Source organism: Perissodus microlepis, chromosome 10, assembly GCF_051167445.1.
Source record: "Perissodus microlepis isolate ML-2025 ecotype Zambia chromosome 10, ASM5116744v1, whole genome shotgun sequence".
NCBI classification, from domain to species: Eukaryota; Metazoa; Chordata; class Actinopteri; order Cichliformes; family Cichlidae; genus Perissodus; species Perissodus microlepis.
In genome coordinates, this window is record NC_140470.1 from 20,172,458 (window position 1) to 20,194,429 (window position 21,972).

Consider the following 21,972-nt stretch of genomic DNA (forward strand, 5'->3'; position numbering starts at 1 on the left):
ATCCTGGACAACTAATCCTCAAGTCCACTTTAAAAAAAAAATGACAAGAACAAATCTAAAGATATAAAGAATAACTCAAGACGTGCCAGCCTACAATCATTTAATCTCCTCTGATTTACTCTTGCTCACTGACCTGACTTTTCCCCCCCTGACTTTTGCTCCCATTTCTCTGCTGTAAAAGTCAAAAGAGACAGCACACAGCAGGCAGCAGGAAATTTAATTAGTGGACAGAATTAACAATGAAGTTCCTGCAATGATGGCAACGTATTAATACACTTCACGATAATGCTGAGAGAAAGAAGAATACAGGTGAAAAGAAAAGAAAGAAAAAAAAAAAAAAAAAAAAAAAAAAAAAAAAATCAAGCCTCATTTTATAGCTCAATAAACCAGATGCTGTTACTGCCTTTAAACAATGAATGTCTGTTCATATAACAAATCTCTTATCACAGTGCTTAGACATGGTTATTTGCCCAACTCAACAAGTAATTGTGAAACAATCCTGTGTAAGAGCATGTCCAGAAATATCAAACTCAGGGGAGAAAACAGCGACTGGAGTGACTGGAGTCGCCATCATTTTTATGATGCTACATGTTGCTTGACTTTGGGAGGTTATCATCAAAATCACATCTCAGCTAGCAAAAGAAAACAGGAGCAAGAAATTACTTTCTTTTTAAAGTAATCGAATGAAAAAAAAAAAAAAAAAAAAAAAAAAAGAGAAGACATTCCAAAAACAATCATTGTAAACAAAAACAAACAAACAAAAAATGGCTAAAAAGATATATGGAGCATGTTTTCCTCACTGATTATTAGATCAAAAATAGTGTACATACAGTAAGTGGAATGACTGAATGAAGATACAACATCAAACGATTTATACATTGGATCTCTTAAGTTTCATTCCAGGAGCAGAAAGCTGTGTTTTCTCTACATCGTTGACACTTATGAGGTCTGACATCAGCTTTATGACGTGATGTAGAAATAAATGTACACGGGGCAGGTGCAGCAGACTGTACCGTCTTTGCAGTGAGAGAGAAAGAGAGAGATTAAAAAAACAAACAAAAAAAAAAACATGAGAAATGATACACCAACGTGCAAATCGACAGTGTTCTTTGACTGACACTCTTTTAAATAGAGCCTAACGATGCACGCTGACTAATGTGATTATCTGCAGAAAGCATCACATGATGACCAGAGGAGGCTGGGTCCATACAGTATGACAGCTCCTGTTCTTTTGCATCATTTTTCACCAACTAAGCTTTTCTCAGACGATCATTACTTTCATTCATCATTACTTTTTAAACGTTTATTTACACAGGTAGTCCCATTGAGACTCAACGTCTCACTTACAAGACAGACCCGTTTAATCTGTACCATGCAGTTTTTAGAGTTGCTTGAGCTTTACAGCCAAACAGTAAAAAACACTGAAGAGAAGTGCAACACTGGGGTGTCTGTCATTTAATAGTAGTATACACATATAAGGCAATAATAAGGAATTACCCTGGACGTGCCAACTTCTACTCTTTACAGGGAGTGCAGAATTATTAGGCAAATGAGTATTTTGTCCACATCATCCTCTTCATGCATGTTGTCTTACTCCAAGCTGTATAGGCTCGAAAGCCTACTACCAATTAAGCATATTAGGTGATGTGCATCTCTGTAATGAGAAGGGGTGTGGTCTAATGACATCAACACCCTATATCAGGTGTGCATAATTATTAGGCAACTTCCTTTCCTTTGGCAAAATGGGTCAAAAGAAGGACTTGACAGGCTCAGAAAAGTCCAAAATAGTGAGATATCTTGCAGAGGGATGCAGCAGTCTCAAAATTGCAAAGCTTCTGAAGCGTGATCATCGAACAATCAAGCGTTTCATTCAAAATAGTCAACAGGGTCGCAAGAAGCGTGTGGAAAAACCAAGGCGCAAAATAACTGCCCATGAACTGAGAAAAGTCAAGCGTGCAGCTGCCAAGATGCCACTTGCCACCAGTTTGGCCATATTTCAGAGCTGCAACATCACTGGAGTGCCCAAAAGCACAAGGTGTGCAATACTCAGAGACATGGCCAAGGTAAGAAAGGCTGAAAGACGACCACCACTGAACAAGACACACAAGCTGAAACGTCAAGACTGGGCCAAGAAATATCTCAAGACTGATTTTTCTAAGGTTTTATGGACTGATGAAATGAGAGTGAGTCTTGATGGGCCAGATGGATGGGCCCGTGGCTGGATTGGTAAAGGGCAGAGAGCTCCAGTCCGACTCAGACGCCAGCAAGGTGGAGGTGGAGTACTGGTTTGGGCTGGTATCATCAAAGATGAGCTTGTGGGGCCTTTTCGGGTTGAGGATGGAGTCAAGCTCAACTCCCAGTCCTACTGCCAGTTTCTGGAAGACACCTTCTTCAAGCAGTGGTACAGGAAGAAGTCTGCATCCTTCAAGAAAAACATGATTTTCATGCAGGACAATGCTCCATCACACGCGTCCAAGTACTCCACAGCGTGGCTGGCAAGAAAGGGTATAAAAGAAGAAAAACTAATGACATGGCCTCCTTGTTCACCTGATCTGAACCCCATTGAGAACCTGTGGTCCATCATCAAATGTGAGATTTACAAGGAGGCTACTACTCTCTGAACAGTGTCTGGGAGGCTGTGGTTGCTGCTGCACGCAATGTTGATGGTGAACAGATCAAAACACTGACAGAATCCATGGATGGCAGGCTTTTGAGTGTCCTTGCAAAGAAAGGTGGCTATATTGGTCGCTGATTTGTTTTTGAATGTCAGAAATGTATATTTGTGAATGTGGAGATGTTATATTGGTTTCACTGGTAAAAATAAATAATTGAAATGGGTATATATTTGTTTTTTGTTAAGTTGCCTAATAATTATGCACAGTAATAGTCACCTGCACACACAGATATCCCCCTAAAATAGCAAAAACTAAAAACAAACTAAAAACTACTTCCAAACGCATTCAGCTTTGATATTAATGAGTTTTTTGGGTTCATTGAGAACATGGTTGTTGTTCAATAATAAAATTATTCCTCAAAAATACAACTTGCCTAATAATTCTGCACTCCCTGTACTTGCATTGGGAGATCAGGAGAACTATTTCTACTCTAAAACCTTTCTGGACTGAAAGATAAGTGACTCTTATTCAATCAGTCAGGCAGGTAAAGAAGTTATGATTGCAAATCTAATACAAGCTTAACATGGTACATTACAGAGGAGTTCATGCAGTTTCCATAAGCGAAGTGCTTTCCTGAGCTTCTGTGCAGCACATGCCACCAACAAGCATCATGCAACGTAGTTGGGATTTTTTGGGGGGCCAAAATATGCCATGATGCTGTCCGTTTTAAGACTTTTATGTGACCAATGAGCAGCTTTTTTTTTTGCTGCCATATGTATGGACAATGACTTCAACTGATTTAGTTCATTAGTCATAAACTTTGTCTAATGAACTGCACATGTAAACATTTGATTGGTACACAAAATGCAGGACATACTGTGTCAAGGTTTACATGATGGTACAATTGGCCGATTTGTTTTTCAGACGTAGATATTTCTGTACAAATGTACAGTATCCAAGTCTGAAAAGAAAAAAAAACAAAAAAAACCCATCTTAACAAACAAAAAAAAAAAAAAAAAAAAAAAGAAGATCAGAATCAACAGGTATAGCAACATAACTGTGATCAGAGTCGTGTAAGTGAGTTTGATCAGCGAGGCTAACACAAATGTACTGCAAAGAAAGCGTGCAAGTGTGCCATGCAGCCAGGGATTAGTGTGATTGATAATGACAGTGTATCTGAATTAGTTTGACAAGAAATGTCTTAAAAGAGCTGAGGTTGTAGGTGATGTACAGTATTTAATCCCTATTAAACAATAGTTCACATAACTCATATACTAGTGGTGGTTTGTCTTTCCACTGGCCTGATATTTGTGGAATGAGAAACATCTGCAAGTCAGTTTAGAAGAAACACATTAACTTCAGCACTCTTATTAAACCCCGTTTACATTAGTGGTTACTGTTAGAAAAGAAACTCTTGAAAACTGACTTGCAGAGTACCGTTACCTTTGCAACACACCACAATAACATTATCCTTTTTTGGGGGGGGGGGGGGATAACATGTTTTTATAATGCACCAGAGACCACGTGTGGCTGTACTTACAAAGTGAAATGACAGATTGCAGTCAGATCTCTGTTAACATGTGGTATTAAGTTTTGTTTTACTGAAGTATTTGTGAACTATCGCCTTTGGTCTTGATAGTGCCCATGCAACCACCTTTAATTCCAGAAAGCTCTTAGAGACAGAATAAAATAAAGCAAACTTACTTCATTCATACCTAAAAAATAAAAAACAAAAACAAAGAGAACAAAACAGGATCAGAATTCTCATTTACAGTCTGCATGCATCCTTATGGTACACATTAGCTCCAGCACACATATTTAGACGTTATTCTACTTTATTCACATTATATTACAATCATGAATATATGACACTCATCTGTGGAAAGTCTGAATGTATCGTACACCTTTTCCATTCCTGCAAATTACTATTTAGTGCCAAATATTAACGATATTATGAATGCTACTGACAGGTGCTTTTCTTAATATACAGTTATAAAATAAACGCACACGGAAGAGAGGAGTCAAAGTTGTCTGAAACATCGTCAACATGTTCTATGTGTTGCCGAAGTTCACGCTCTAACTCCAAGATAAAGACGATATGACTTTGTAGTAATATCCACAGAGTGAAAGAAAGAGAGACAGAGAGACAGACAAAGAGAGAGATTAAGAGAAGTTAGGAGGGAAGAGAAGGCAAGAGGCAGTCCGTTCTACAGCCCCAACAGTTTAACCCCCAACTGCCCATATCCCTCAATAACCCTAGTGTCGTACTTTTCCAGGAATGTAGTTACGGTCAATGGTTTCCTCTTGAAGAAACATGTGAAGACAGCGCTCGTTCTGGGCCAAGGGGTGACCTGCAATTCTATACAGAAACACAGAAACAAACATTGTAAACTCACTCTCTGCTCATTTTAAAATGCTTTTCACGAACGCTGTGGAAAAGCAGCCATGGATTTGTTGCTTGGTTCTCCTTGTCCAGGCACAGATTAGATTAAGCCTTGTGTTGGGCTACACAGTTTTGACAACAAACAGCTCACTAAAGTGGATAGAAAAACTTAAAGAAACGACAGCAATGGCTTTGATACAAGTTCAGCGATAGAAAAAACACAATGAAGTCTTGCTCGCGTCTCCCTCCACCCAAGACTCCCGCCTATAATGTAATTTTGTGACTAACTGACCTGTTGATAAACTGCTCCAGGCCCGATCTTCGCTCCTCAATGAATGACTCGTCAAAAAGACCCTCATCACTGCGAAAGGGCAACTGTCTCTTCAGGGCCTTGCCCGGCAGAGGTGGTACAACAATCTGAAGGAGGCAGGGGTCGACACAAAGAACAGAAAAAAAAAAAAAAAAAAAGAGAGAAAAAAGTCCACACTCAACATGAAACAAAGTCAACACCGTAGACATTTCCACAGCCAAATTTGGGCCCTCATAACAATTTTATGTAAAATAGCCGTGCAAGCGCATGTAAACATTTTAATCACCATATTTTTGTTTCAGAAAATAATAACAATCAGATTACTTATTTTATATGGTCAAGTCACACAATGCAATCTCTGCACTTGCATTGTTAATTATTATTCACTCACCTTACTGTCTCTTTCCAGCTCATTCTTTAACCACTCAAAGTCGCTGTATCTTCTCCTCACACAGGAGTCCTTTAATTTGAAAATGGGAAGGTTCGTCTACAAAGAGAAGGCAAAAAACAAAACATGTTGGTTAATTTGAAATTCAATCATCTGCATGAGATGGCAACTGACATGTAAAGAAAGGACCTGCACTACAATTCCAACTATTATCAGTTTTCTTCCCCTATTTCACTAAAAGCTTTAACTCGTCTTTTATCTGGCTACAAATCAGCTCTGCTAATAACTGGCAAAGGTTTGTTCTGTACAGAAAAAAATTAATCTATACTTTGTTTATTTGAAAAGCAATTAAAGCCACTTGTAAAAGCACAGATTATGACTGCAGCGACCCTCTGCTTTCCACTATTGATCCCAGTGAGGGTTCAAATCTTAACTGGACTGATATGGCTTTTTGGTAATTATTAGTTAACCACAGGCCCCTGACCCAATCTTCCCTACCATGGTCTATTACAATTTTCAAGCACTGAGAACAGTAAGTTGTTCATATTGTGCAAGGCAGACTCTCCACAGTGCCACAAAATGATGATTTGCAGGAAAGGCAGGCACGTTAACATTCAATTACACAATTATAGTGCGTCTGTACTGTGTCACTGAATCAGCTTCCTGAAATGTCCTTAGAATTAGCTGTGTTAGTGATTTCCCACGTCTCACATTCTTTTAAGCTTAGCTGTCTTTCTAGTGAACAAGTTAGTTAAAACTTGTGACTGTTACATTAAAGTTGACTTACACAATTTCACAACAGTCAAATAAAAGCCACTTTACAGAGAACCGTAAACTACCTTGCAATACTATAGAGAAAAACCCAACATTTAACTCGACCTCTTCATATTTCAATAATCACAAAACACTTTTATGCGTTTTGCTCTACGGTTTTTAGAAAAACACCAACACTGTTAGCCTTTTCCATTCAGCTTTTCTCTGAATATCAATATGAAACTGTCGAAGAATATGTACGAATAACGTTTGGTTACTCCTTCATATATCCAGATACTATCCACTGATGTATTTAGCTCTAGAAATCCAGACAGCCAAACAATGTAACATTAAATCAGTCTTAATTTACTTTACAGCGCATTATCACATATAGCTAGCAGTTAGCTTCCCGGAGTCTGCTGGAAATTCCTGGTTTTGTTTTAGTGTTTTATTTAGTTTCCTTTTACTTAACGCAGACTAGCTCACAAACAATACTGTAAGCTGAGGAAAAACTACGGTACTGACTTTGAACTAGTGACACTTCTTACATTCCCGTAATTGCACCTTAGCATACCTTCAAGAAACTTCTACATGTTAGCTAGGCCGCTGACAGTCCCAGCTGCTCGATTTTTACTCGCGCCCCACCTCGAGCTACTCTACGACGAATAGCGACAACGTAACGGCACGGTGACCGTAGCTAACTGGCTAGCATCGGCACTGTAATTAAGAGTTAGCTTAGCGCCAAAAGCTAATGCTGCAAGGTGTTTGAGGTTTACGCCTCGATACCTACCCTCATGCGAACTTCGTAAGTTGTGTAACGGCCCCGTCCGACTCCAACGATTTGTGGATCATAAACGTCTATCTCCAGGAAATTGCTGGGGGGACCGTAAGCATCAGTCAGGTCCTGGGGCTTGGAATTCAACCGGCGAGTGTCGGCCACCACAGGATCTGACATTTTGTCGGGTTGTGATTTTCAGACGACCAACGGAGAATTAGCGTCAAACCAACTAAATACACAGTGAAGTCTTAAATGTCATCTGAAGACATCAACTGATTTCGATAGCTGACCGCTTCAGCTGGGGAAGTAGCCGACTTGTGTAGCTCTCTTTGCGGGGGCCAGCCGCCTTGCGCCCTACCCTACCCTTCTTGAATCAGAAAAATGCGTTGACTCAGTTCCGTACTGTGCGGGACACTCCGCACTCCCTCTAATGGACACACAGATATTGCTGATTGTACTGGGTTTCTTTTATACCCATCGCTACAGTAGAGCAATTCACAGGACTGAAGTTTTGATGAAAAAACACAAAACAAAACACAGTATTTGTATTTATTTATTTATTTATTTTTGTAAAAAAAACAAAAAAAAACAAAACAGAAGTAGAGACGTACAAGGACCAGAGAGAGGATGTGCAAGCTAGCAAAAATATATATGACACAAAAATAAAGGTAACAAAAAACATTAAGGCAAAGAAAAAGTACAACAAAATTGTTTTAAATAGATATCATTGAAGTTATATTTGTATACAGGTAGAGGAAATTATTGTTTTCTCAATGTTTTGAGAAAGAACACAGCAGTTACACATGTTTATAAAAATGATAAAAGATTTTTTTTTAAATCAACAAAATGATAATTTGGTTGTTAACTAATGACAAAGTGTGGTATTAGGAGAGTATGAATGATGGCAAAACACATCCATTTGTTTGTCTGTTACAAAGCATAAGTTTTACAATAACACTATTAGCGAGTACGTAAACGATTGTATCATTCAATGATATACTGTAACAGTAACAGTAAGGTGTTTGGTTAAAATACTAAGGCTCCACACTTACACGGGTATTTTTCAAAACGGAGATTTTCCGTTTTTGTTTTTTTGAAAAAAAATCCTGTCCACACCTAAACGCAAAATTGAAGGAAAACGCTGCTACGAACATGCCAAAGCAACAGGTGGCGACATATTCCTAACCTTGTAGAAATGTTGGCCAATCATAAGTAATGGCCTATATTTGTATAGCGCTTTACTAGTCCCTAAGGACCCCAAAGCGCTTTACACATCCAGTCATCCACTCATTCACACACTGGTGATGGCAGCTACATTGTAGCCACAGCCACCCTGGGGTGCACTGACAGAGGCGAGGCTGCCGGACACTGGCGCCACCGGGCTCTCTGACCACCACCAGTAGGCGGTAGGTGAAGTGTCTTGCCCAAGGACACAACGACCGAGACTATCCGAGCCGGGACTCGAACCGGCAACCTTCCGATTACAAGGTGAACTCCCAACTCTTGAGCCAGATCGCCTATAAAGTCTAGAAGCCTGGATGGGAAAGAGTAAACAAAGATGGCGCATAGAAGCAGAACTGAGTCCTATGTGTGGAGGGACAGTAACTGTGTGTGTATATGTAAGCATTTAAACACTGCAGAGAGTACAAGTAACAGTATTTTGTTTATGTCTGCCATTGTAGAAATTCATTTCACCGAAACAATAACGTGGCGCACAGTGTGACGTCAAAAAAGGCCCACACCTTTGACGCTGCGTTTTCTCCGTTTTCTTCGTCCACACGTAAATGCAAAAACTGACTTTTCGAAAATATCCACCCTGGCAGGCGTTTTTAAAAATCTCCGTTTTCAGTGACCGAAAACGCCGTTTACGTGTGGACGAAAGGTGCAAACGCATAGAAAAATCTGCGTTTTCAAAAATACCCGGGTACGTGTGGACGTAGCCTAAGATATCATGTTTTCAAATTGTCCAAATCTGCAGGGAATATTTGCTCTTCCCTACTTATTCTACAGTTTTAATGGTTTACATATGACAAAAAAGATTATTGAGCAAAGTATACATATGTAAGTGTATATTTCTACTCTTTTTTCAGTAAGCTCAAAATGTGAATATTTATCAAAAATATAATAATATTTCCAAGCTCAGTTTTCAGAGTAGAATAAAAAAAGCTATTGTAAGCTGCCCTGAAGCACAAAGAGCTTTACTTATTTTTATTGTGGGTTTTCCTCGTGGTCATAGCTGCACTGCTTAACAATGTTCCCTCTAATTTTTCACGTGTCTGAGCGAACACACAAACTCCCTGAGCGGTCCCTTGGAGCACTGTGAGGGACATCAGACGTGTGCACTGTGGTCACGCCGGCATCGAATCCATCCAAGTTTCATGGTTTATTAAAATAATCAAATTACAGCATTTACATTTATGTTAGACTACTTTTAATTAACTGCTTTAGCCCACTTACAATGAAAATGTAAAAAAAATCTTGTTCATGACCTGTGTAGTATGTTAACACTATTGGAAGTAAAAATAACTTGAACTCCAATTTCGAAAACACAACTTTCTTTTTTTTTTAATTTTTTTTTATAAAGCTCTGACTTGTATTATGAGTCTGTGGTCTGGGAGAGAGTCCTGTAACTCTGTCTCCAAAATACAGTATATAAAGACCAATGCTGGGCAATTAATTATATAGTTACTTCTTCAAAAAAGTTACTAAGTTTGGCAAACAAAGTTTTTTGCAGCTATTTTTTAAATGCAGCCGAGGCATTTTTAAATAAACATTTCAAACTATTTACAGAACAATCAGCTGTTCTGCATCAAATCTGATGCCACAAAAATTATTTGGGTCACTCCAAAAAATTTTTTCTGTCCACTATGAGATAAAGGAGAACAACAGCCTGATACCTGCAGGCCTGACAACAGGAGATGTATCACTGCTGTAACACCTGTAACATTCAGCAGTCGCCTCATTGTTCTGACACACACAACAAAACTATTGACTACACTACACACTAACTACACAAGATTTGCGCTAAACGTCTCAAATCTCTCACATCTCAAAACACCGCTGTCACTCCTAAAACGTCCCCCGTTTCTTAACAACTAGATGCCACGTTGCCATATCATTTTTTGATTGGTCGACATGGTACTTTTTTGGACGAATAGGAAAGGCAGAGGGGAGTGGAGTTTGTTTTTGCTCACAGGTGGAGAGTGCTTTCGAGCCTTTTTTCTTATAAAACGCCGATTTAACCGTTTCTTCCTGCAGTAAATATAAACAACGACAGTATTCAAGAAGAAAACCAAACATTGCATTTTTTATTTTATCACAACTCTGGTTTTACGCGGCCTATCAACACAATATAAAAACTGGTATAAAGTCCCCACTTTTTCCGTTAATTGTTCCGTCTGTCCTGCTCACATCTCCAGTGGTTGTACACGTTGTCATTAACGTGGCTTCTCTCCACATCAGCCACGCCGCTTTGCCAGCTAAAACACCGGTGTCGGCACATAAGGACGCTGTCTTAGCCTGTCAACCACGTTGATTGGCTGCGCATATACGCATTATTGGCTGGACTATGGGATAAGGTGGCATCGTTCCCATATGGGAGCAGCCAGTCACTTACTGACTAACACTGCAAAACAGAATTGTTAAAGTATTAATTTTAATTTCAATTCAGGTTAGATTTTTTTTGTGCGCAACGCAGAATTTCTGTGCGCAGAGACTGTGCCAGCAGTGCGCAATTGCGCATGTGCGCAGCTTAGAGGGAACATTGCTGCTTAAGTTAAACTCCTTGCTTTTTTCTGAGTAAAGTTGGGCTTGTATGTATTAATATGTAATTACTTTCAGCCCAGCTTACAGGATACAATACTGCGTCTCAACAAATTAACACTTCAAGAATCGTTCTTGCTTTAAAAAGAAAACAAAAATAAATAAAAAAAGATAAAAAAAAAACATTTGAGGGATTGGATATGAGAACAGTTCCTGGTGCTCATTTCGGAAGTCAACAAAGGATTATACGTACGTCAAAGCCTCAATTAGTCAAATATTTAGAGTCTAAACAATGTTTTCAAGAGTAACCATAAATTCTTCCGAGCTCAAGGATTTTAGAAACATATTAAAGTCTTTATGAACTTTGTTAACTTCTAAAATTTTAATTGGATGCTTTGGTTTTACCTGTATAATAGGCATTGTTCAAATTAAATTCCTGAACCAATTATTGGGGTTATTCTGATAGTAACTATTGGGCTACCATTTATTTGGTCAAATTAAGGTATCTCTTGCAGTCATGCAGGAGGTTTGTTGATTCGTGTTTGTGAAATCCAAACATGGCTCCTAAACAGAAGCCTTTTGCACCTCCTCAGATGAAACTGGGTTAGAGGGAAAGGGGGTGGACAGGTCTTCTGGATCGTGTTCGATAGAGCAGTCGGTTTGGTCGGTGGTGACAGAGCAGGTGGAGCCGTCGGAGCTCACCACATCAGACTGGGAGACATAGTTGTACTCACGGACAGGGCAGGCACGCTCGTTGTAGTCTGGTTTAAAATTGTCTTTCAGGCCTTTGGAGAACTGAAACCAATCCTTAAAAAAGAGAGAAAAAAAACCCTCACTTGTAACGAATAATTGCTTCCCCAGATTTTGATGACCAAAATCACTCAAACACAAGAGTATTTCTATTTTTAGCCATTAAGTGGCACTATTGTCAGACTTTTCGTCCAACTCTTGATTCAGAGATATTAAAATCTGTTAAACTGACTGCCTGAACATCTACAGACATTCAAGGTATCCAGAAGATGTAAACCAAGCTGTTCTTTAGTCCAATCAATGACATAAACCAACAGCTACTGAACTAATTGTCATGAATCTTGATGTAAGTGTTAACATTAAAGCTACTAAAATCCATGTAGAAGCTCATCTGCCATTTAATTCTTCCAGCAACTTCAATAGCTTTCCAAATTCATATTAACAACTATATAAAACCCTTGTAAGACTGGGAATTTCAGGGAGTGGACAGAACTCTGGATGCCACTGACCTCGATGTTATGCAGGAATGGAGATGGCTTGGGAACCACAGGGACGAGGATGATTCTGAGCCTGTATGGGAGGTAAGGAAATCTTTAGCATTCACATTATCATCAAACAGCAACAACTGCATTAGACTTTGTTGGTTTCAGAACTCCAACTGAGCGTGGCTGGCAGACAGCTTTTGACATTAAGGTCAGGATCATCCAATATAAAGGTGCAAAATGCTCCAGATCCAGTCCCCCCCATAGATGGATGATAACTGTGATCTTTAGAAATAAAATATTAATATCCCATAACACATACATAGCTTTTGATTAATTAACAATGCAATCTGTCTCTCCAACCATTGTTAAAAATAATTAATGGTAGTCATGTGGAAGCTAATAATCCCCCATATTCACAAGTAATCGCCACTGCAGGGAGCTCTACGTGTTTGGCACATTTTTACACTGTGTCCTTACTGATGTAATGATATTCTGATGTTCTGACAGGCCTAAACAACAGAGTGGCCTCAGATCTAGTCAAATTGCTGATCTAAAATATTCTTTGAGTCTGCCGCTGTCCGTGTCACATATACTTCGGGAACTTTATGAATGAATGAAGTCAATATGGACAAGTTTCCAAAATACACAGCGTGTAACACATTGCGTTATCTGTAAAGTCTGTTCTTTGATTGCTTTGCTGGTTAATTTGTTTCAGTGTTTCTGGAAGGAAACTGTGTGGGCTTAGCTTATTTCACAGGTGTGTTTAACGTCAAGCATTTTCCTTTTCGTATTATTTGAAGGTTATTTAAGGTCAGACTTTTATAGATCAAATAACTAATGTGTAATTTTGAAGATAGTAAGAGTTTCAAAGTTAGACCTTGGTTATCAGCATCCATATTATAAAATTTAGCCACAGTAAAGTTCCCTGTGTTTGCATTTATTGTTGTAGGTATATATTGTTGTTAATTTGTTTAGAGAAGCAGTCATAGAGTTATAAAATACATCCAAATGATCTATGAGCTGATCCTAATAAATCGTGTGATAACCAGGGGCGTGATGAAGGTGATTCAGGGTAGCAATTTATGATGAATGTATAGTGAAAAATGTGTAATGGTTTGATGTCTGTACTGACAACTGAGAAAAATCTGGGTTACCATCAGCAATGGTAACAGTAATTAAAAAAAGAATGTTTGTAACTTTGCATTATTGCAGATCATTTAGAAGGGCTCTTTGGTCAAAACACATCTTCCTGTAACAGAATTTAGTCTTGTAGGCGTCTCTGTGTACTGTGGTCTTCTGCCTTCAGAAATGTTGTGTGTTTCCTGGGTTGTGTGAGATCTGTCAGATGTTGTGCAATGGAAACTTTCCACAAGACAACAAGCCTTTGATACCATCTAAAAACGATCTTTAATCTTTTCTTTGGGTCACTCGTTTGCACTCGTTTTGGACAAGTGATCTGCATTTGTGTTTGGTTGATGGTTTTTTTGCAGCCTAGATTTTACACACTAGTGCACAGTGGATATATTAATTGTTAATTATTTGTTTACATTTGCTGTACTGATACAGTAAGTCCAGGGTGTCAAACCTAAGGCTTGAGCGCCCGAATCAGCCAGGCAAAGGCTCCAATATGGCCCACTGGATGATTTTGAAAAATGTGAAGAAGGGCATAGATTTTTGACTTTTAACTGTGTTTTCACAAGTTCAAAACAGATAACAGATAAATATTTAAATGACAGAAAAGCAAGTATAAAAGTACGTAGGTATATATAAAAGTATACAAGTTAATAACAACTTTATGTGCTATTGTACACTGCAATTATAGTCTGTGGCTGTCACAAAATCACATGGCACACCACCTGGATCTGTGATCTGATCATAGAGCAATCATTTGAGTTATGGAAAAACCCACCTTTCATGGTGCAGTAATATCATGGCCAGCAGGATGAGAGTGATGGCACCCACCACATACATCACCGTCGTCCACGGAGACATCGAATCTTTAGAGTCTTTGAAGAAGAAAAAAGAAGGAAGTTATTTGTATGAATGCTTAATTCTAATGTTTTGTGCAGTGTGGAAGCAACATTAGAGCCACTTAAGTTTTAATAATTTTTTGAATCCTAGTTTGAAAGTTGTTGAATAAGAAACAAAATCTACCTATGATTTCTTTGCAGTGTTCAAACATTTTATCTGATCATTATTATTAGTGTTTTGTTGCAAAGCTAATTGTCCCCCTGAGATGACCCTATATTCACTGGCAGACATCGTTTCACCATGCCACTAAGAATATCTATGAAGTAGTTTTACATGTGCTGTTGTTGGATCCCCAGACCACAGGCTCACTCCAGTCACTCCAGAATATGGACTCTCCACAGGAATCATCTACTCTGTTCCGCACTTGCAGCTCATATCGGGAACTGCTTGAGGGCAAGTTGATGCAGTATTTCTGTATCCCGGCGCTAACTTTAGAGAACTGGAAAATCAGACGGAGTTGAGAAAACATTAGACTGGGAGAGAACAAAGAGAGATGAAAAAATAAATGAATTAAAAAGGATGAGAGAAACCTACATCCCAGTTATTGTTGTTTGTCCTGAAGCGGACCTCACTCTCCACACAGTGTAAGTGAGCAGGAGAAGTGTGGTTCCAGTAAAACCACAGATTAAAGTCCGATCCATTTAGGACAGTCAGGTTGGTTGGTGGGTTTAACTTGACTGGAGAAGTATACAAATAGGCAATAACATGAGGAGGCATGCCAATTTACTTTTATGACAGAACACTAACAGCAATTTTCCTCTAAGTTACTGTGTAAAGTGTAAAAAACGTCCCATTAATTCTAATAATGATCCCTTCATTAATTGATTTATTGTTTTAAACTCAAAGTTATGTTCAATACCAGGTTATATGCATACCTTGTTTTTTAAGCTCGTGACCCTTCTCAAAATTTTTGCTCCCATTTGTCAGTTGAGTTCGAAATGTTTTGAATCTACCTCCCGAATCTACCTCCTGGTTACATCCAATGTTCACGTTGTTCGCTGTCAAATAGTGGTTGCATATTTTCCATTGGTCATTGCCCAACCTGCAGATGAATCAAAAACATAACTATTCCAACAAAGAAAAGCATGCAGACGTATCATATTTAGATACAATCAATATGATCTTAAATATGATATAATCTAAAGTTTAATACTTTATTAGTTCTAGTTCTAATTGCTCGACAGTCCAACCTATTTGCCATATTTCTCATTTCATGATGTTCTAAATATTTTCAGTTGTTGAAAGGTCTGGACTGCAGGCAGGCCACTTCAACATCTGGACTCTTCTACTATGAACTTCTTTTATGCCTAATAAATATTCCAGGTCTTTTACCCAAGTAGTTGATATTTTTCTTAATAATTTCTTAATATTTTCTTAAAATGAAACTTTTTTCTCAGTTTTTTCTATGGTCTATTGTGAATAAAATATAGTGCTTATGAGACCACTCTATTCTGTTTTTCTTTTCATGTCACACAGCATCCCAACATTTTTGGAATTGGGGGTGTAGTTCAGAAAAGGTAGAAAATGTATTTTACTGTTAATGCTGAGAGTAAAATAGATTTTCATCACATCTTTCACTCAAGTACAACATTTAATTATAGTCTGATTAATTTTAGAAGACATTACAAAGACGTGTTGGTGCTATTATCAACAGCTACGCACTTGCTGTAGAAGGTGTAGTTGACCTCAGGAGTCCCAGCCTTATTCCATGTGCAGGAAACATAATCCAGATTCACCACCAAGCAATCCACATCTGTTAAAAACATGATAGATTTGAGATCAATGAAAGATAAAACCTAAAACGATGAACGATGGTTAGGCATATATATGAAACCTACACAAAGGGCAACAGACTGATAGTAGTACAGTCATACACTCAAAGACAAGGAAGTAAGAGCCCCGTGCTCTGGAGGGGAAATTCTCACAAAACGTGCTTAATAAAGAAAGGCTCTGCATTAACCTGAATTTAATTCATTTTGATAGTGTTCATTCATATCTCAAGGTACAAATAACTTCTCAAATATACATTGAATGATAGTGTTTTGGGATATAAGTTAATATAATATAACAAAAGTAGAGCGATCGACTTTCCTAGACTTCAACACAGGTTTACGACACTTCCTACCGATGTTGCGAATGTCTTGTATTTTTTTAAAAACTTAAACGATCATCTTCATATGCTCTTACCTTGTGATTTTTTGGCAAATACGTGTCCAGTCAGATAAAGAAGTAGAAGTAACCTTGTCGACATCATGGCGAATAGAAACAGGATGTAAGCCCGCATCGACACTGAAATATCACCGTGTCTTGTGGGTTTTTTTTTTCTTCTCTTCCTGTCAATATATTGGTGCCTGTAGCACGGCTATGTCACTATATGGCAGATACACAGTCTTCATACTTTCATAGTTCATAAAGTTAATAGTTAATAAAATCTAGTTAAGAGGTTAAATCAAGTTTTTGGATGTCATGATTACTTAATGTCTATAAGCTGTCTTAATCATTTTAGCAGGAGAAAGACAAAGTAGAGAGAAGGTAAAATCTCTGTTAATATTTTTGTTTTTTTAAGGGTGTCTTTTATATTACAGGTATTATCTGTTGGATGTAAATGCAATAGCTTCAACTCAAAGACATCTGATGTTTTTTACTACAATGAGACAAAAGTGAAAACAAACTCATTCTGGTCATTTAACACAGGTGTGACACTAAACGGTTGCAGTTTACTTTTATGTTCCTTCTTATTTGGACAAATCTGTCAATTATTAATACAAAAGAATATTAAAGAATCCCGACCCTTTTAACAGGTCAAATTAGCTGAATTACTACTCATCCGTAGCACAAGATGTCATAACATTCGATCAGTGTCACTTTCCGAGTTTTGTGGGTTTCCTGTCAGAGGAAACTGCTTTCAAAAATATAGACTGAAACTATGTACACTAGACTTGAAGTTGGACTTTTAATGTCCTGTAAAATAAGTATAGTACAACACACAGAGAAGGTTTTATGCAATCTTTATTGAATAGTTCAAGAAATAGTTCTGTTCTTAGTCAGCCAGTCTTACATTTTCTCTGCACTTCTACTATCATTTGCTGCTTAAGTGAGCTTAAGGTGGATCTTGTTGGTTTAGCTAAGATTTTCTTTACAGTCTACGAGTCCTGTATGTATTCTTTTCTGATGAAAGAGAAATGATGGACAAATCAGAATCACATTGTGAAAAGTAGTGTCCATGTTCATGCACAGCATAAACATAAACAATTCTACAAGTTATCTTTCACAAATCACCTGTTTAACCAAATGAGTTCATTTCTTACATTCATTTCATCAAACAGCAGCAGTCAACTCCCACATCTCAGATAAATATTTAAACTAACATTTGCTGTTTGAAGCCACAGACAACAGTTAGCTCAGCTTAGTTCATTTACAGCAAACTGGATCGGGGGCTTTCTGTGTAAATTGGTGTGGTTTTTTTTACTACCGTATTCTGTTTTTTGGAGAGGAAACGCAGCGTTTTTAAGAACTGTGCTATCTCTGTTCTAACCACAGTTATAATGAAGTACAAATCTTCAGATAAAATACTTACTTTAAACTCAACACACTCACACATAGCACCTTTCACTTGGTCGACATCTGCGGGTTCACAAGTAGAGACCTTACAGTTCATTTTGACATTTTTTTGACAGCTGCAGCAGTGTGGCATTTACTGATTTGACTTTGTGTGTCTATGTCTGTGTGTCATAATGACACTATGTGGTTCTGTCTACACCTACTTTGACTGGAACTTATAACAAAGAGGAGTTTCAAGTGCTCTGGTCTGTGTTTATATGTTGTCTATCAAAACAGTGACGTCACCAGTGTACTTTCGGCACTGTACAATGAGTCCATATTTCCTTATCTGACAGAAATCTATGAACTTTCCTGTTATTTCTGACCGTATCTTAAATAAATAACTGCCAGATAAATACAAAAATAAAAGCTCAATTGACAAAACTAGTTTAGAAAATGATTTTAGACCCTTGTGATTCTTATATTTTGGCACCTGTGTGCAGACAAAATGTACGTGTCCAAACCAGCCTCCCCTCTCTGATAGTCTCCAAATATTTACTGTGCAACGATCAATAATTGCACAGTGTCAAAGTATATCATGCATTGCAAACTGCACATACACAGCTTCACAGAATACAGGTAATGCCTTGTTATACAGTGCCTGTAGACATGTTTGATGCCCCCCCCCCCAAAAAAAAAAAAAAAAACCCCAAAACAAAACAAAAAAACAAAAAACAAATTAGGATCAATATATAGGACTATAAAAATACACACACACACACTCACACACAAACACACACACACACACACACACACATATATACATAGCTCAAACAAATAAACCGAACCCAAAAATAAGACATCCCAGATCTGAATTAATGAAATATTCTTATTAAATACTTTGTTCCTGCCATAGTTGAATTTGCTGACAACAACATCATACAAAAATTATCAATGGAAATCAAATGTAGTTACCCATGGAGGTCTGGATTTAGAGTCACACAAAATTAAAGTGGAAAAACAGACTACAGGCTGATCCAGCTTTGATGTAATGTCCTTAAAACACGTCAAAATGAGGCTCAGTAGTGTGTGTGTGGCCTCCATGTGCCTGTATGACCTCCCTACAACGCCTGGGCATGCTCCTGATGAGGTGGTGGATGGTCTCCCAAGGGATCTCCTTCCAGACCTGGACTAAAGCATCTGCCAACTCCTGGACAGTCTGTGGTGCAACGTGGCGTTTGTGGATGGAGTGAGACATGATGTTCCAGATGTGTTCAATTGGACTCCTGTCTGGGCCGGCCAGTTCATAGCATCAATGCCTTTGTCTTGCAGGAACTGCTGACACACTCCAGCCACATGAGGTCTAGCATTGTCTTGCATTAGGAGGAACCCAGAGCCAACCGCACCAGCATATGGTCTCACAAGGGGTCTGAGGATCTCATCTTGGTATCTGGCGAGCACATGGAGGGCTGTGCGCCCCCCTCCCCAAACAAATGCCACCCCACACCCTTACTGACCCACTGCCAAACCAGTAATGCTGGAGGATGTTGCAGACAGCAGAACGTTCTCTATGGTTTCTCCAGACTCTGTCACATGTGCTCAGTGTGAACCTGCTTTCATCTGTGAAGAGCACAGGGCACCAGTGGCAAAGTTGGCAATCTTAGTGTTCTCTGGCAAATGCCAAACGTCCTGCACGGTGTTGAGCTGTAAGCACAACCCCCACCTGTGGACGTCGGGCCCTTATGCCACTCTCATGGAGTCTGGTTCTGACTGTTTGAGCAGAGACATGCACATTTGTGGCCTGCTGGAGGTCACTTTGCAGGGCTCCGGCAGTGATTTCACAGAAGTGTGATTGACTTGAACAGACAGAAAGGAATAGCCAGAGGAGCAAAACACCAGCTACTGGTAGACAGAGCAGTCACCTGAGACTGCAAGACTAAGATGACCAACCTGTGCACTGCTTGGATTGACTGCAAGAAGGCCTATGACTCGATGCCTCACACCTGGATCCTGCAATGCCTAGAACTATACAAGATAAACAGGACCCTAAGAGAGTTCATCAGGAACTAAATGGGGATGTGGCGTAGAACACTAGAGATCAACTACAAGCCCGTAGGCACAAGTCACCGTCAAATGCGGGACCTACCAAGGAGATGTGCTGTCCCCACTGCTGTTCTGCATAGTCCTGAACCCCCTCAGTGAGATCGTTGACAGACTGGCTACGGATACCCACTAGAGAATGGAGCAATTGTCAATCACCTCCTCTACATGGATGACATCAAGCTGTATGCCAGGAGTCAACGAGACATTGATTCACTGATCCACACCACAGAATATACAGCAACAACATTGGAATGTCATTCGGATTGGAGAAGTGTAGTCGAATGGTAACGAAGAGACGGAAGGTCATCAGAACTGAGGGGATCGAACTACCAGAAGGCAACATTGCAGACATCAAAGACAGCTACAAGTACCTGGGGATCCCACAGGCAAACGGGAATTATGAAGAGGCAGCTAGCAAAGCTGCAATCACTAAGTTCCTGCAGAGGGTCAGGCAAGTCCTGCGGAGTCAGTTGAACGGTAAGAACAAGATCCAAGCTATCAACACCTGTCCATGATCAGATACTGTGCTGAGATAATAAGCTGGCCAAAGGAGGAGCTCGAAGCCACTGACATCAAAACCAGAAAGCTCTTTGAGGGTTTCACCCCAAGTCCAGCACCAGCAGGCTGTATGCTAAGTGGAAGGAAGGAGGGTGAGGACTGGTAAGTGTCAGCATCACGATCCAGGATGAGCCAACGAACATCCACGAATACATCAGGTGATGTGGAGCGTCAATGTAACAGTGTCCCCAGTGGTAACTGGAGTGCTAGGTGAGTGGCTCCAGCAGATCCCAGAAACAACACTGGAGATCTCTGTCCCGAAGACCCCAGTCCTAGGAACAGCTAAGACACTGCGCAGGACCCTCAAGCTCCCAGGCATCTGAAACAGGACCTGTGCTTGAAGGATAAACACTGCCCGCAGGGGCGAGAGTGGATTTTTTTTTTTTTTAGAAAATATGTCACTGTAATGTAGACCAGGGATTCCATCACCATTCCCTGTATTTTTATTAGTTTATGAGGGACTAGTATTTCAAAAGCTAGATAAAAAAGGAACACACTGATGGTTTCACGATTCGTTATTAGGTTAATGGAGTTTAACATTTGACTAGTACTTAAATGACAGTGTGTGAAAGGTGAAGAAGGATGGGGGTGGGGGGATTAAAGTGTTTGTAAGACTCTGGAAATATGTAAATTTGTCTTCTTTGTGTTATATTTTGGTTTGGTGCTTATTTATGTGGATGTTTGTTTTTTCCATTTGTTTTGTTACCCTCACACTTGGGTTATTCCAGATGCTCGCCTGAAACAGGTAGAGTGTAAAAGGAAGCCAGTTGCTTTTAGAGTGGTTAGTTGGTGTGTGTTAGTGTCTTGCATCTAATAATAAAGTCTACAAGTTGATGGATACATTTTATTCCAGCCTCATGTCATTTGTTTGAACCCATAAATGACTGGTGGCCAATGCACGCAGATTTTGCAAAGTGACTGTGAGAAGCTGGGGACATTTCTGCTCGCTTTTGTTTTAGTGTCAAGAGTCCGCACCATCTTGGAGATGTCCGCTGATTACTCAGCATTTCTTCACACGTAGCTATTATGATCTCGTCCCATTACAGAAGGAGGTGTACTGTTCCAGATCATTTTCCCATAACTGATAACTAGAAACGAATACATAGGTGTAAATAGAGCTACAGAATAAATTAACTGGTAACCCGTATAAAACATATCCTCTGCTATCTGGAAATGTGGGACTATGGAACCAGTATTAAAATTTGACATTGAAAAGTCGTCCAGAAAGACCACATTTGGACTATGGACGTCAACACTAGACAATCAGTAGACTTTAAAAAAAAGGACATCACCTTATGTTACATTAAAACAAACAACACCATAATAGCTTACCAGGGCTTTTTTAGCAAACACAGGTCCAATCAGACAGAGAAGTAGAAGCAGTCTGGCTGGCATCATGGCGCACTAAAACAGGATTTTAACATTAGAGGTTCAAGTTTACCTTTAACTGTTGCTGTTTGGTATGGAGGACCAGAAGAGCCACACGCATCAAAATAAAGAATTTTGTCCTTCAATA

At 39.2% G+C, this 21,972-nt stretch overlaps 2 protein-coding genes across 3 annotated transcripts; both read right to left on the reverse strand.

The window, feature by feature from the left end:
* Positions 1-198: 198 nt before the first annotated feature.
* On the reverse strand, positions 199-7,628 carry LOC146379381 (sorting nexin-12). Of its 2 annotated transcripts, XM_084940611.1 has the most exons (5): positions 7,240-7,628; positions 5,700-5,795; positions 5,291-5,415; positions 4,884-4,974; positions 199-4,330 (listed from the first exon to the last, which is right to left on the reverse strand). In XM_084940611.1, exons 1-5 carry the CDS (start codon positions 7,402-7,404, stop codon positions 4,325-4,327), a joined length of 483 nt encoding a protein of 160 aa, XP_084796737.1. In that variant the 5' UTR covers positions 7,405-7,628; the 3' UTR covers positions 199-4,324. The 2 variants fall into 2 exon arrangements, with proteins under 2 accessions (XP_084796737.1, XP_084796736.1); XM_084940610.1 differs by lacking the exon at positions 199-4,330 and having other exon boundaries at positions 4,857-4,974.
* A 188-nt stretch (positions 7,629-7,816) lies between these two features.
* On the reverse strand, positions 7,817-16,515 carry LOC146379382 (cytokine receptor common subunit gamma-like). Its single transcript, XM_084940612.1, has 8 exons — positions 16,443-16,515; positions 15,918-16,008; positions 15,131-15,297; positions 14,790-14,932; positions 14,529-14,694; positions 14,134-14,230; positions 12,249-12,309; positions 7,817-11,796 (listed from the first exon to the last, which is right to left on the reverse strand). The coding sequence occupies exons 1-8, from the start codon at positions 16,507-16,509 to the stop codon at positions 11,554-11,556; spliced, it is 1,035 nt and encodes a 344-aa protein (XP_084796738.1). The 5' UTR covers positions 16,510-16,515; the 3' UTR covers positions 7,817-11,553.
* Positions 16,516-21,972: the final 5,457 nt, after the last annotated feature.